Source organism: Monodon monoceros, unplaced genomic scaffold (genome assembly GCF_005190385.1).
Source record: "Monodon monoceros isolate NGI ecotype Baffin Bay Population unplaced genomic scaffold, NGI_Narwhal_1 Super_Scaffold_8, whole genome shotgun sequence".
NCBI lineage: Eukaryota > Metazoa > Chordata > Mammalia > Artiodactyla > Monodontidae > Monodon > Monodon monoceros.
Window position 1 is genome coordinate 10,151,970 of NW_021703785.1, and position 15,685 is coordinate 10,167,654.

The 15,685-nt window shown below is 44.0% G+C and overlaps 1 protein-coding gene across 1 annotated transcript in view; it reads left to right on the forward strand.

Moving 5' to 3' along the window:
- TMTC4 (transmembrane and tetratricopeptide repeat containing 4) overlaps positions 1-15,685 on the forward strand; it is a 66,611-nt gene that overhangs the window by 25,156 nt on the left and 25,770 nt on the right. The window contains exon 6 of the mRNA XM_029210450.1: positions 13,657-13,754. Coding sequence (XP_029066283.1) covers positions 13,657-13,754 — 98 coding nt within the window. The remainder of the gene's footprint in view (positions 1-13,656; positions 13,755-15,685) is intronic.

Here is a 15,685-nt window from a genome sequence, read left to right on the forward strand (position 1 = left end):
CAGGCTTTGAGTTGCAGATCATAATCGTTCTTTCTTGGGAGTTTAAAGTTGATGGAGGAGAACAGCCATCCCTCAGCTGCACTCTCTAGCATTTGAGTTGGTTTTCACTGTTATTTCCAGTGCCCACTCAGTTTCCACATCACAGACTATCAAGGGAACGGTTGATTTCTATCTCCCAAGTTCGTTGCTGGTCTTGAGGCACAGAGTGACCTGATTCTTTTTTTTTTTTTAATTTTTAATTAGGGTATAGTCGATTTACAGTGTTGTGTTAGTTTCAGGCATACAGCAAAGTGAATCAGTTATGCATATACATCTATCCACTCTTCTTTTGATTCTTTTCCCACATAGGCCATTACAGAGTACTGAGTAGAGTTTCCTGTGCTGTACAGTAGGTCCTTATTAGTTATCTATTTTATATATAGTAGTGTTTATATGTTGATCCCAGTTCTTCCAATTTATCCCTCCCCCCTTACCCCCTGGTAATCATAAGTTTATTTTCTACATCCGTAACTTTATTTCTGTTTTGTAGATAAGTTCATCTGCACCCTTTTTTTAGACTCCACATATAAGTGATATCATATGGTATTTGTCTTTCTCTGTCTGACTTACTTCACTCAGTATGACAATCTCCAGGTCCATCCATGTTGCTGCAAATGGCATTAGTTCCTTCTTTTTCATGGCTGAGTAATATTCCATTTTATATATGTACCACATCTTCTTTATCCATTCCTCTATTAATGGACATTTAAGTTGCTTCCATGTCCTGCCTATTGTAAATAGTGCTGCAGTGAACATTGGGGTGCATGTATCTTTTCGAATTTTGGTTTTCTCTGGATATATGCCCAGGAGTGGGATTGCTGGGTCATATGCCTGATTCTTGAGAGAGAGAGACTTACCTTCAGTTACTAGCCAGTTTTGGGGAAACCCTGTGTCCCACACCTCAAGCACTTCTCTGACCCCTCCCGACAAGGTCCTCTGCCCTGAGCCCCACCTGCTGTAACCTCAGGACAGCAGAGCAGGGCAGGACACTGGGACCTGATGCCCAGCCCTGTCCACCTTGTTCTGCTCAGCCGGGCAGCACCGAACAGCCCCTCCACTCTGCCAGCCTCCTCCCTCTGCTCCCTAACTCCGAAATCCCCCTTTGTCTCAATACCCTGGAACCACTGCTAAAGTCCGGTAGCACCTTTCCTGGTCTCTGTGGATAGTCACTGTGTTTTCAGGAACTCTTCTGTGTTTGGGATTTTCTGTCCTCTTTCAACAGGCTTAGAACAGAGACTACTTGTTTTATAGAGAACAACTCTCTGGAATAATTCTTAAACATCATGTTAATGTTCAACTTCATAAATATGGGGGCTGAGAGTCCTTTTTTAAGCTGAGCAAGGGCTTCAAAGCTAATAATACCTTTACAGAGAAGAAGCAGTAATATCCCTACCCATTCATGATAAGACATTGTTTCTGATTCTGTTCTAGAATCACATAGAGCCTTATCAGTTTGGGTCATTCATTCGTTTACCAATGATTAATCAAACTTTCAGGGCATCCTGTACCAGGCCCTGTGTCAGAGACATAGTTTTTGCCCTAGAAGGGCTTAGAGCTCAGTGTATTTTGATTGAAAGGAAGTGTCCATTATTCAGAGTGCTAAAGGAGAAGAGTGCGCTGGTTCTCCTTTCTTCCCTGTTCTCTTTTCCTCCCTGTGACCACCTCAGAGCAAGCACTCGATAAGTATCCCCTTCTTTTCTTAGTGCATTTATGCAGAATTGATGACTGGAACCTTGGGACTGCCGATTTCTTTTTTTGTTTGCTGTGTAATGTACATTTTATTATTTTTTCTTTTTTATGAATATAATTGACATATAATATTGTATTAGTTTTAGGTGTAAAACATAATGATTTGATATATGTACATATTGTGAAATGATCACCACAGTAAGTCTAGCTAACATCCATCACCACACATAGTTACAGAATTTTTTGTCTTCTGATGAGAACTTTTTTTTTTTTTTAAACATCTTTATTGGGGTGTAATTGCTTTACAATGTTGTGTTAGTTTCTGCTTTATAACAAAGTGAATCAGTTATACATATACATATGTTCCCATATTGATGAGAACTTTTAAGATCTACTCTCTTAGCATCTTTCATATGTACAATACAGTGTTATTAACTATATAGTCACCATGCTGTACATTACATCCCCAGGACTCATTATTTATCGTGTTACTGGAAGTTTGTACCTTTTGACCGTTTTCACCCATTTCACACTGCTCCCCCATCTGTCCTCTGTATCTATGAGTTCAGTTTTGTGGGTGTTTTTTTTTTCCGGTACGCGGGCCTCTCACTCCTGTGGCCTCTCCCGTTGCGGAGCACAGGCTCCGGACGCGCAGGCTCAGTGGCCATGGCCCACGCTCTGCGGCATGTGGGATCTTCCCGGACCGGGGCACGAACCCACGTCCCCTGCATCGGCAGGTGGACTCTCAACCACTGCACCACCAGGGAAGCCCTTTTTTTTTTTTTTTAAGATTCCACATATATGTTAGATCATACAGTATTTGTCTTTCTCTGTTTAACTTATCTCACTTAGCATAATGCCCTCAAGGTCTACCCATGTTGTCGCAAATGGCAAGGTTTCCTTCTTTTTATGGCTGAGTAATATTCCATTGTGTGTGTGTGTGTGTGTGTGTGTGTACATATTTTCTTTATTTATTCATCTGTCTATAGACACATTGTTTTTGTGCCTTGCCTGTTGTAAATAATGCTGCAGTGAACATGGGGGTCCAGATATCTTTTTTCTTTAATTAATTTATTTGTCTTTGGCTACGTTGGGTCTTCGTTGCTGCGCGCGGGCTTTCTCTAGTTGTGGTGAGCAGGGGCTACTCTTCGTTGCGGTGCACGGGCTTCTCATTGCGATGGCTTCTCTTGTTGTGGAGCATGGGCTCTAGGTGCACGGGCCTCAGTAGTTGTGGCACGTGGGCTCAGTAGTTGGGGCTCGTGGGCTCTAGAGCACAGGCTCAGTAGTTGTGGCGCATGGGCTTAGTTGCTCCGCGGCATGTGGGATCTTCCCGGACCAGGGCTCAAACCCGTGTCCCCTGCATTGGCAGGCAGATTCTTAACCACTGCTCCACCAGGGAAGCCCCAGATATCTTTTCGAAGTAGTGATTTCATTTCCTTAGGGTAAATACCCAGAAGTGGAATTGCTGGATCATATGGTAGTTCTGTATTAAAATGCTAATTTTATCTTATCTACTCTCTATTAAATTTCCTTCAGTGCAGTAAAGCAGGACCCTTGATACTAATGAACATTCAGGTGTATATATTTTCATTTGGACTTTGAGATACCCTAAGAAATAGTCACACGTCTTTATTTTCTGCTGTCTCGTCAGTGTGGATTGTACAAAAAGCCAGGGGCAAACACGTGTCATGGTAGCAATGAGTCCTCGCCCCAGCTACTCGGGTTGCCTACATGTTTGTAAGTGTGCAGCTGAGAATCAAAACTTTTTTGTGGTAGAAGTTCAGTCCGGTACTTATTGGATACAAATAATAATAAACACTGTTTATTGTTTAAACTTATGTTTAAAGTGACCTGGTCTTTGTTCTTTTTGGATCTGAACATAAATTCAAAGAAAGGTCTAGCATTCATTGCTCATAAAATTGAAGTTTAAGAAAAGGGTTTTTACAGAAGAACAGATTTAATATGTTTTATAAGGGAACAAAAAATTGAGTGCTCTGCAATTAATGATTTAACTAGTTAGAAAACTCTTTCAGAGGATACATTTCTTTTTGATAACCTCATTAGCTTTCTTTATAGATGCAGTGTCTTTATTATAAAGCTCTGGACAATTTTTAACTGCCTGAGTTTATTAACAAGCAATTCTGTGCTAACCTCTGGAATCCTAGCATTTTTAGAGAGTGAAAAAAAAAATCTCATGTAACATTTCTGTCGGCCTCTTTTTATTTTTTCTTTTTTTTGGTGCTTACATAGAATATCTCCAAGCAAGATCTTTTAGAACAGAATCTTTTTTTAAATAAGAAAATATCCTTATAAAGAAAGGATAATTATTCTTTAAAAAAATAAAGAAAGAAAAACACTAAGTCAGATGAAGTTGATGGTGCACTGGTTATTTTTTCTGAATGCCCGAAACAAAAAGTATTATTCTAATGATAAGACATCCTATCAACATTTCTCTCTCTGTTAAAGCCTAGTACGTATTTTGGATTGGAAACAGGTAATCTCTTTGCACGATAAACTTGATAGAATAGCCAGAAACAATTTCTTTTATAAACTAATACCTTAAAATATTGTTTCATGGGAGTTCGGACGAAGAAGAGAAGTTTCATTAGTCTCATTTATAGTGGGAAGGAGAGAATCTTTTCAAGAGGGGAAGGAATTTGCTACAAACCTAGAATAACCATTTTAAATTCTAAACTATTATGAAACACAAGGTCTCAAATCTCTGTTCTAAGTTCTTAAACTTTATTTTTTGTGTTGCTCTCCTTACCATAGTTCAGGCAGCTAAAACAGAATAACTCTTGATTCTTGGGGTCTCATTTCCTCCTGTTTTCCACTGTGATTCAAGACATGTTTTTCTTTGGCTTAGAATTACACAGCTTAAAAGAAATTTGGGCAATCGTGTAACTCACATAGTCTAGGACACTTGTTTTTAGATTTGGGGTCGTTGCCATCTGAATTGTGACATCAGTATTCATGTGTGTTCTCTTTTCTCTCTTTCATGTTTCATGGTTCGTACATTGCTCGATTCTCCCAAAACGGTCTTGTATTTTAGGACTGCAGTGTCTGACTTCTCTCATTCTGCGGGTGGAAGCACTGCTTGGTTGGCTCCCACTTTTGGAACGAGAATCTGATGCTCATTGTGTCGCTCTGGCGGGAGGGAGAGGGGGAGTTGGGGCCACCTGTCAGGGTGGAGTGATTCCCACACACACACACCACGCCGTGCCGGTTTTAAGGCAGCAGAGATGCCAGGCATCGAGTGGTGAAGAGGGTAGCTCCTACAATGTGATGCTTTTTTCTGAAAGAAGAGCCTCCCACTTGAAAGCAGTGCCAAATCCGAGGCGCAGTGCTTCATTAAATTGATCACATCTGTTGGCACTTGTGGGTGTTGGCACTGACAAGTGTCTTTCTGTTAGTGCATGTGGGTGTTTTATTCCCGCCCCCCCCTTGCTCCTTCCCCCACCCTCATCCCCACTGCCTATTAGCCTTTGCCTCCCTTTACCTAAGTGATTGGATTATCTCAGGTAACAGAGACATATACTGAAACAAAGAAAACACTTTCTAAACCAGTCTTTATTAAGTTCTGGATTATAAAGTGTTGATGTTTGCGAATGCTGCACAATTATCCTAGTTGTGTTCTTAAGTGATGAGAGATGTTGCATGGTGTAAGAATAGCTTTTTAGGGTTTTTAAAAAAATTTCCTCTCCTGGGTCATTGGTGCTTAAAATTTAGCAGACTGGATGGAGATGAGATGGAGAACTGTCTGAACCTGAGATGCTTACACAGAGCTATGCACCAGTTAGAATTCCCTGTTTGGGAAAGACTTTTTTGAATAAAAATAATTCATAAATGCAACTGCACTGGAGGCGATATCTGCCTCTCAGATTTATTTTTACTGTTTTTAACAGTTAATTCTAAATTTAAAACTAAAATAATCAGTTTCTCTTATGCATTTTTAATATTACTTATGTAATTTTTAAAAAATAATTTATTTTAGGGAATGCCCTGGCGGTCCAGTGGTTAGGACTCCGCACACTCACTGCCGAGGGCCCGGGTTCAATCCCTGGTCAGGGAACTAAGTTCCCACAAGCTGCACGGTGCGGCCAAAAAAATTAAAGTAAAATAAATAAATTTTAAAAATAATAATTTATTTTGAAAAAGAGTCTCTTACATGATGGAGATTCTTCCCTTGTGAGGGGGTTCAAAGACTAAATTAAAAGTGAAAAGACTTGACTTCTGGCTGTATTTGTTCACATTAACAAATTAATAACTTTTTGGTATTAAATACCATCTCATAATTGCCTTCAAAATATAGTAAGGCTTCTAATAGACATGGAAATAAATGAAACCATTGACTCAACAAATATTTACTGAGTACCAACTGTATGCAAGGTAGCCTCCTGTTATCTGTTTCAGTTGCCTTATTAAAATGCTCAAAGTTGGAAATAAAAGAGTAGCTTGCATTAGTTATTAAGTAAAAACATACAAAAACACAAGTCCAAATTTATCTAGATTAGCTGTATATATTGGTAATTATTAGCGTTAGTCACCTTGACAAATTAATACTCAAAGAAAATCTTAAATTGGGGAATTACATGGGTAAAACTGTGCTAGAGGAGGTTTTATTACCAGAAGTCTGCTAGGCTGGGCTGTCCCCAAACTCAGGACCACTTTCCCAGTTGATTAATTTTTATGAGGCCTTTCTTGATTGCCCCCAGTACTAGAAACACTTTATCAATGCTGTGTAGGTTGGCCTTGGTTTATCATGCACCTATATACAACACATTTGTAAAGAGGACCCCTTTGATTTATATGAAATAGTTTAAAACTACAGTTAGCTCTTGAACAACATGGGTGTGAACTGCACGGGTGCACTTGTAGGTGGATTTTTTTCAATACGCACTTCAGTACAACAGGACTGGAAGTTGGTTGAATCCGCAGATGTGGAACCTCGGATACCGAGGAACGTGGGGCGCTGACTGTGAAGTTATACCGAGGTGTCAGGCCCTGAATCTCCAGTTCAAGAGTCAACTGTATTAGTTTTACCCAGCTTTCTAGTTTGGATTGTGGGAAAACTGAAGTGTATATGCATGCTTAGTCTTATGACTCCTGATAACATATCAACTGCTAATCTGGTAGGGATTGGGGGAGAAATAATTGGATTTAAATAGGCAGCGAATTTCGTATTTTCCGAGTTTTTCAAAGGCAGACTTGGAACACAAACACAGCTGTGCAGATCATTTCTTATATGAGCTGGGTCTCAGCACATGGTGTAAACAGTGCTGTGCAATAGGAAATACAGTGTGAGCCATTCAGGTCATAACAAAATTTCTACTGGCCACATTATAAAAAGAAACAGGTTAGATGAATTTTAACTATACATTTTTAGCCCGATATATCAAAAATATTATAATTTCAGCATGTAATCAGTGTACAAATGATGAAATGTTTAACATTCTTTTTTTCATACGGAGTCTTCAAAATCAGGTGTGTGTTTGACCCTTCCAACACATCTCAATAGGTAAGAGGTACATTTCAGGTGCTCAGTAACTGCCATGCCTCCTCCTGGACAGTGGTGGTCTAGAATTTGGTTTTCTGAATGTGAAGCCATCACTGGGTTTACAACTGGTCCCTGAAATTGCCACTGTGAGAAGTGACACTCATATTTAATAAACACTGAAACTGAAGAAACTTCTTCAGCAAAGACTCATCTTCATCTTTCGCACGTTTCCACGCTGGACATGTTTGAACAAAATCAGAAGTATAAGAGAAAAGTAAAGATTAGGGCTGTCCCAGAAGAGCTGTGATAAAGATTTGAGAGTTGGAGGGAGTCTGAGTCCCTTACAGAAATTTGGGATTTGAGAAGTGTGGTGAAATTATGGGGTGAGATTAGGGAGAAGGCTATCAATGAACCTGAAGCTTGTGGGTTTTTTTATGTTATTTTTCTGTATTCAGTGAAATCTCTGATTTAGCCAACTGAGGAAAAATCCATTTTAAATTCCAGACAAGTGGAACGTGAGCCCATCACTTCCACAGCCCTGTAGTAATTTAACTTTGCATTAATGCAGTGCTTTCAAGAGCGGTCCTTTGGGTGTTTTAATGGAGGAACTGGGAATTCTTTTCCTATCCAAAACCACTGGTCCGTGGGGGGGGAATTAATCCCTGTTACAGTCAAGTAAAACACAAGCTAATTCAGTTTTTCTAGGAAGAAATATAAAATAATCAAGGGCCTTGCTTTTAATGTTAAGAACAGGGAACATTACATTGGGAAATCATATTATGTTTCCTTAAGAGGTATGAACACAGATTGTGGGAGTAGAAGCTTAAAAAATCAAATCCAGGTAAAGGGGCAAGGAAGGGAGAAGTCCATTTGGGTTTTTTTTTTTTTTTGGCCACACTGCGCAGCTTGCAGGATCTTAGTTCCCCGACCAGGGATCAAACCCATGCCCCGTGCAGTGGAAGCGCAGAGTCCCAACCACTGGACCACCAGGGAAGTCCCTCCATTTGGTTTCTAGTGAACTACTGAACCTAATGCTTGGTGGGCATGAAAACAAATGGCTGAGGTCAGCCTACAACACCATCTCCCATGCAGGGTGGTGTGGAGCCGGTAGGGGCATAGGAGCTAGGGTTGGGGTGTCTTTTACCCTGTAGAGGAGACTCCATGGTAATTAATGGGTTCGTTTAAGGGTTCTATTTGCATATAAACTGCTGATAACGAGAAAATCCTGGAAGTCGTTGGAAGCAGACTCAGGACAACGTGTTACCAGAGGAGGGGCTAAGTGAACACACATATGCCAGGATGGAGAGGACAAGCCTTACGCTGTCACCCTCCATCCATCACTGCCGTATGTCAGAAGGCATGGGCGTACCCATGCTCTGGCGTGGTGCATTGTGAGTGTCATCACCTCTGCTTTGCCAGCTGGACCCTTGCGCTCACCTGCTAAAACATGTGAGGCCTTTCTTTAAATCATATCCTAAAAGGAATTAACTAATAGCTTTAGGGTTATTTTGGCCTTTTTTTTTTTTTTTAAAGCCTTGGTGTCTGTGAGCACTTGTCTGCTAATGATTGCTACCAAATGCCCAAAGAAAATAATAAATTCCTGGGACTTCCCTGGCGGTCCAGGGGTTAAAACTCCGCGCTTCCAATGCAGGGAGTGTGGGTTCGATCCCTGGTCGGGGAGCTAAGATCCCACATGCCAAGCGGCAGGGCCAGAAATAATAATAAATTCCAATAAATATGTAAACACCCCAGCGCAGTCATGTCTAATGTAACAAGGCTCTGTTGTTGTGGCTCGTAACTGTGATCTCTTGGTATTACATATAAAACGTAATTAATTTCTACAAGTGAAATTATCCATAGTTTGCTTGATGGAACTAAGTATTCCGATATACAGTGGTTTGCGATAAAGAGAACTTGCTCCCAGGCACTGTGCCACCTGGGCTATTGGAGAGGCACTGCTCTAGGGCAGCAGGAGGTGGGGGAAGGCTGGCGTGGGCTCGCTCTAAGAAAGCGTGTTACGCGACCCAACGTTAAAACCAAAATGGGCTGTCATGGAAACTGTCATGGAAAGTGACACCCATCACTGACGTTCCTGAAGTCAAGGCCCCGTGGCCCCCGGCTGGAAACACGTCTTGGAAGGGATTCCGGCCTTCCCGTCACTGTAAGGGAGATGATAGGCACAACCTCCGAGAGCGCTCCAGCTATTCCTACACTGTGGTTCTGTGATTGGTCGGTTCCTTGCCCCTTCCGGTAGATAATCGGGTGCTGCGGATTCTGGAGCTTGGAGGAGTTGCTCTAAAGAGCCAGGCCTGGTGCCCGGGATGCACCGGTGAGCAAGCTTCCCATCTAGGGTGAAGCTTCTTGACCTTTAGCATCAGAATCACCTGGGGGGCTGGTTCAAAGGCTTACAGCTGGGCTCCACCCTCGAGTTTCTGAGTCCGAGGTTCTGGGTGGGGCCTGAGAGTCTGCCTTTCTTACAAGATCTCAGAGTAGGTCCATGGACCACACGCTGTGAGTGGCACGGCTTTAGTGCAATGGTCTCAACTGGGCGTGATCCCCTCCCACCCCCAGGACATCTGGCAAAGTCTGACATTTTTGCTCGTCACCACTGAGGGCTGGAAGTGCTACTGGCATCTCATGGGTAGAAACAAGGGAGGCTCTAAACATCCTACGATGCAGAGAATTGACCCACCCAAATGTCGGCAGTGCCAAGGGTGAGAAACCCCATCTGGGGAGAATACAGAAGAATCAAGCATTTGCAATAAAGTGTGAGAAGAACGTAGTGATTGATTGTGCTGAGGGCAGTTTAGGTGCTATGCTGGGCCTAACTTAATCTAGGGGGTCAGTTAGGGGCACCGGAGTGTGTGAGATAGACCCTGCTCTTGGGCAGTCAGGCGTGCACACAGTAGGACCACTTGCTGTTGTTCTAACTGTGAATAAAGCCCAGTGAATTGGGAAGGGAGGCTGCCCAAGAGAGTGGGAGTGGGTCGCACAGCCTAAGTGACCTTTGACAGCTGAATAAGATGACAGGATTCTGCCGGGAACGTTCTAGCCTAAGAGAGTGGAATGTGCAAAGCCCAGTGAGCAGGTTGACCCGTGTGCCTGGAATAGAGACCGAGGGAACCCGGAGAGAGGCTGTGTCGCCCAGCAGCAAGGCCTTAAATGCCATTCTCAGCATTGGGACCCCTTTATCATGTCAGCGGCAGGAAGGATTGGAAAGGCTTACAGCAAGAGTGTTCGTTGTGTTTTATGGGACAGTGGATTCCAAATCAGTGAGGCTCTCTTGTTTGTTGATCATTTGGCCTGGTGAAAAGTCTTCTGGTGCCTCAACTATACAGCCAAATAAGACTTTTCTGTATTCTATTAATTCTGCCTGTTTGTACATTAAATTTGGAAATTTGACATACGGAGGGTCCCAAGAAAAGCTGAAAGGGCTAGAAAATGTTGGCCTTTGTGTCCTTTTGCTAGACTTCCGAATCTCTCCAGCCATCATAGCCTGTTTGTGACTAGGACACTTTCCCCGCCAGCCTACTGGGCCCTTAGCAGCATGGGGTTCAGTCCTGTTCACAGTTTGTTGAGAGTCCAGGGGGCTCGGCTGGTTGCAGACCCTCGATATGTTGAGAGGAGTCTCCACCCACACGTAGAAAGTTCAAGGCTAGCAGCACTTCCCAACGCAGACCCCACAGCTGTTTCAGGACAGGGAGCCCAGGACTTTCATCCTGGGGTTTTGCTGTTGAGTCCTACATATTCACTTCACTCAGGATCTGTATCACACACACACACACACACACACACACACACACACACCCCTCCCTTAATTGTTGGTTTCTTGCTCAAGCAGTTTAATGAGAACCAAGGTGCATCTTTTCACTGAATAACAAGCTTGGCACATTTTGGTGACACGGTGACAGATCAGCCACCCCCTCGCATCAAAGCCCCATTGAAAGACCCTCTCCCTCAAACCTGGGGTGGTTTTGCTGGTTAATGTGCAACAAACACTGAATGCTTTCTGGGGTCCCGGCACTATACCAAGTGATTTTTTTTAATGTGTAGTTTTTAGTATGGTTTTTAATACATGCACATAGTTAAGAAAATTTAGACAGTATGAAACATTACCCGGTGAAAGTAAGACTTCCTCCCTCTCCTACCTGAATTTTTCTTCTTAAAACTGTTCAGAAACTACTGTAGTTAGTTTCACATGTGTTCTCCAGAGATATGTTTTGCATTTACAAGCATAGTTATGTAACTTTTAACACAAGTGGCCAGGTACTTCTATATATTTTTTTCTCTCTCAAGTAGGGGATACATAGGTAATGTTGCCCCCCTTTTATTGATGAAGTCACTGAGACAGTTAGTAAAAGTAACTCGCTCAAGGCTACTTGGTAAACGGCAGAGCTGGAATTTAGACCAGGAGTTCCGGTTTTAAGCAGAGGTGACCCAAGATTGATGGGCACCTCCTCCAAGCAGGTTCACTTTGCCCTACCTCAAACTTAGGTGTGTTTTAAATTTTTATTTTATTTAAAAAATTTTTTAAATCGAAGTATAGTTGATTTACAATGTTGTGTTGATTTCTGCTGTACAGCAAAGTGATTCAGTTATACATATATGTACATTCTTTTTTTAATATTTTCCATTATGGTTTATCACAGGACATTGAATATAGTTCCCTGTGCTATAGAGTAGGACCTTGTTGTTTATCCATCCTATATATAAAAGCTTACATCTGCTCACCCCAACCTCCCCCTCCATCCCTCCCCCAACCTCCTCTCCCTTGGCAACCACCAGTCTGTTCTCTATGTCCATGATTCTGTTTCTGTTTCATAGATAGGTTCATTTGTGTCATATTTTAAATTCCATATATAGGTGATAACATATGGTGTTTGTCTTTCTTTTTTTTTGTAAATTTATTTATTTATTTCCAGCTACGTTGGGTCTTCGTTGCTGCACACGGGCTTTTCTCTAGTTGCGGCGAGTGGGGGCTACTCTTCATTGCGGTGTTCGAGCTTCTCACTGTGGTGGCTTCTCTTGTTGTGGAGCACGGGCTCTAGGCACGTGGGCTTCAGTAGTTGTGGCACGTGGGCTCAGTAGTTGTGGCTCAAGGCTCTAGAGCACAGGCTCAGTAGTTGTGGCACACAGGCTTAGTTGCTCCACGGCATGTGGGATCTTCCCAGACCAGGGCTCGAACACGTGTCCCCTGCATTGGCAGGCAGATTCTTAACCACTGCGCCACCAGGGAAGTCCCATGTCTTTCTCTTTCTGACTTACTTCACTTAGTATGATAATCTCTAGGTCCATCCCATGTTGCTGCAAATGGCATTATTTTGTTCTTTTTTATGGCTGAGTAATATTGTGTATATTACTCAATATACTGTATATATTGTGTATACACATTGTGTATATATACCACATCTTCTTTATCCATTCATCTGTCAATGGACATTTAGCTTGTTTCCATGTCTTGGCTGTTGTGAATAGTGCTGCTGTGAACATAGGGGTGCTAAACTTAGGTCTTTTTAAATGTTTGTTCACCATCTACCTCGATGTAGAGGTGAGGGTGTCACAAAGGAACAGAGAGGAGCATCACATGTGCCCTTTCTTCTCCTCCTGAGCAGTTCAGCTCTGGCCCCCAACTTGCATCCACCAGCCACCCACCAGTGGATAGCAGACCCTCCCTCCTCAGAAGGCCATTTAGGGGGACCATCAGTTATGACTGAAGCTCAGCCCCACCCAAGCTGCTTACTACAGTGGTCACATTTCTGGCGATGCTTTGACTTCCTGTTGTTGCTTGAGTGTCCATGCATGTGGCCTCACTGGTCCTGCATCCTGCATCCTTCAGAGCTATTCCACGATGGTAGCAGAGCAGACGTTCCTAAGCCACCAGGTGTTTAGAGAGCCCAGACTCCACCCGGAAGGGGTAGCCACTCTCAGAGCAGTGCTGGACTCCAACCCTGGGAGTTGTCGAGATTCTTAGAGCAGATTGGGGGTTCCTGTCGCCCCCTGTTGTAACAGCAGCAGCAACTGCTGGGTCCTGTGCAACCAGATGCAGTGCATACACCCCCAGTGAGAGTTCTTGGCACGCCCTGTCAGAATGGCCTGTTAGGTGACTGGCCAGGTGGGAAGAAGGAACTTGCCCCCTGGCGACTCTGCCTTGAGATGTCTTTGTGGCCAGGGCTGCATTACGGTGCCTCCCAAAGGCTCTGGGCAGCTGCTGGGGTCCCCTTGAGAAGGAGATGTGTGTGCCATGTAGAGGGTGCTGTCTAACCAGAAGTGTGGGTCTAACACACTCACCCACAGAGAAATGCTGTCCGAAGACCAAACTGTTTTTAAATTGTGGCTATTGAAGGTGCATGCTTAGAATTTTAGTTCCAGGTGTTAACAAGACTGAGATATGTCGCATGACTTTTGTATTTGTCATTTCTCCTGATTGGCAGCTAACAAGGAGGGGACGCATTCCACGTTCTGGGTGTTGCTAAGTATCCTTCTGGGAGCAGTGGCCATGCTGTGCAAAGAGCAAGGGATCACTGTGCTGGTAAGACCCGAGGTGCCATCGGGGCCTGTCTCCCTACACCCCCTTTCCCTCCCGTAAGGACATTTTGGGCTGCCCTGCCCCTGTGACCTCCTCTACTGCACCCCGTTACCGGCCTTCAGTCCTACACCGTTCTGGACCAATTAATTACCTGTGCTGTCATGCCCCTGGCGGTTTGCGTGGGAATTGACTGTCTCAGTTGCCTCTCATCAGAACTGGTGGACACAGAGTGGGGACAGTTCCTGAAGAGCGGTGATTAGCCCTCTTGGAGAGGTCCTAGGGAAAAGACAAACAAGACTGCTGTGGCTTTTCTGGGGTGCTCTCCTGTCGGCAGTCCTAAATACAGCAGTGTTCTGACCCCACCTCTGCTCCAAACATGCATTGATGTGCGTTATGTTATACCCAGCTTCACCCGGAAACATCAGAGAGGAGAGGAGAGGGCTCTGAGGAGCCCAGGCATGCACCTCCTATGTCCGATCTAAGTTGAAGCCCCAAAAAGAGAGAGGCATTGAAATGCACTCTCCTTTTTCTCCATTCTAGCCAGTTTTCCCACCTTACATTATTACAGGGAAGCTGAGACATTAGGGATGTGCGCGGACGTAGAGAAATGGAAAACAGAGATGTGGGGTGTGTGTGGCTCGTATCGGAAGCTGTGGGAAAGAAAGAGCGGTCCGAGCTCTTTGGGGTTTGACACCAGCTGAGGCAAAGATCAGTGGTTTTATTGGGCTTGGTCTGTAGGATTAAGGTTAGCCAGCTAGGAAATGGCATAGAATTACTGTGCAAAGAGACTTGAACTTCATGAGTTATTTTTTAAAAGTTTGCTCTAAACCAGTGTTTCTCAACCTTGGCAGCACTGGTATTTGGGGATGAATCACTCTTTCTTTGGGGTGTGTCCCGTGTATCATAGGATATGTTCCTGGTCTCTACGCACTAGATGCCAGAAGGACACCCACCCTCAGTTGTGACAACCTAAAATGTCTCCAGACATTGCCAGACACCCCCTGGCGGGAGGGGGAGGGCAAAATCAACCTGCGAGAAACACCGCTGTAAACCCATGCTTGTCTCAAAGTGTGGGTTTTGAGGACCAGTAGCAACTGCACCGTCTGGGAGGGTGTTAGAAACTTATGATCTCAGACCCCACCCCAGGCCTGCTGAGTCAGAATCTCCCCTTAACAAGGCCCCCAGGGCTTCCCTGGTGGCGCAGTGGTTGAGAGTCCGCCTGCCAGTGCAGGAGACACGGGTTCGTGCCCCGGTCCGGGAAGATCCCACATGCCGCGGAGCGGCTGGACCCGTGAGCCATGGCCGCTGGGCCTGCGCGTCCGGAGCCTGTGCTCCGCAACGGGAGAGACCACAGCAGTGACAGGCCTGCGTACCGCAAAAAAAAAAAAACAAGGCCCCCAGGTGACTCCTACGTCCATCAGTGTTTGAGAAGCACTACAAAATTAGGTTGAATTTACATGCATAAAGATACGGTGAAATTGAGCAGGTTTCAAAAAAATCTGACTAGAATGTGGACACTTCAATGATGAATTTCCACAGGAAGGAGGAGGGAGTGCCAAACTCGTGTTTGGCTCAGTCCTCGTGACGACATGACCCCGTCATCCCTGGGTGACTGTCCTATAGCTCCCAGGCAGAAAAACAAATAGTATAAGAAGACAGCACAGCTCAACAGGGAGCTTCTGCCTTCTAGAAAATGGTTCAGACCCAGGCAGAAATGGCCCTCTGTGACCCACTAAAATCATTCATCTAATGGGTGCATAAAATCAGGATTCTGTGAAGTGATTAACCCAGCACTGGCCTGTGTATTGGATAATTAATGGCTCCCAGCATTTATGGGAGGGGGTTAAGTAGGGAAGCCACCCTTGCTCTGAAAACCACAAATTACCACTGGCTTCTGATGATTTAGGATCTTCTTTGCCATGATGCCCCATACT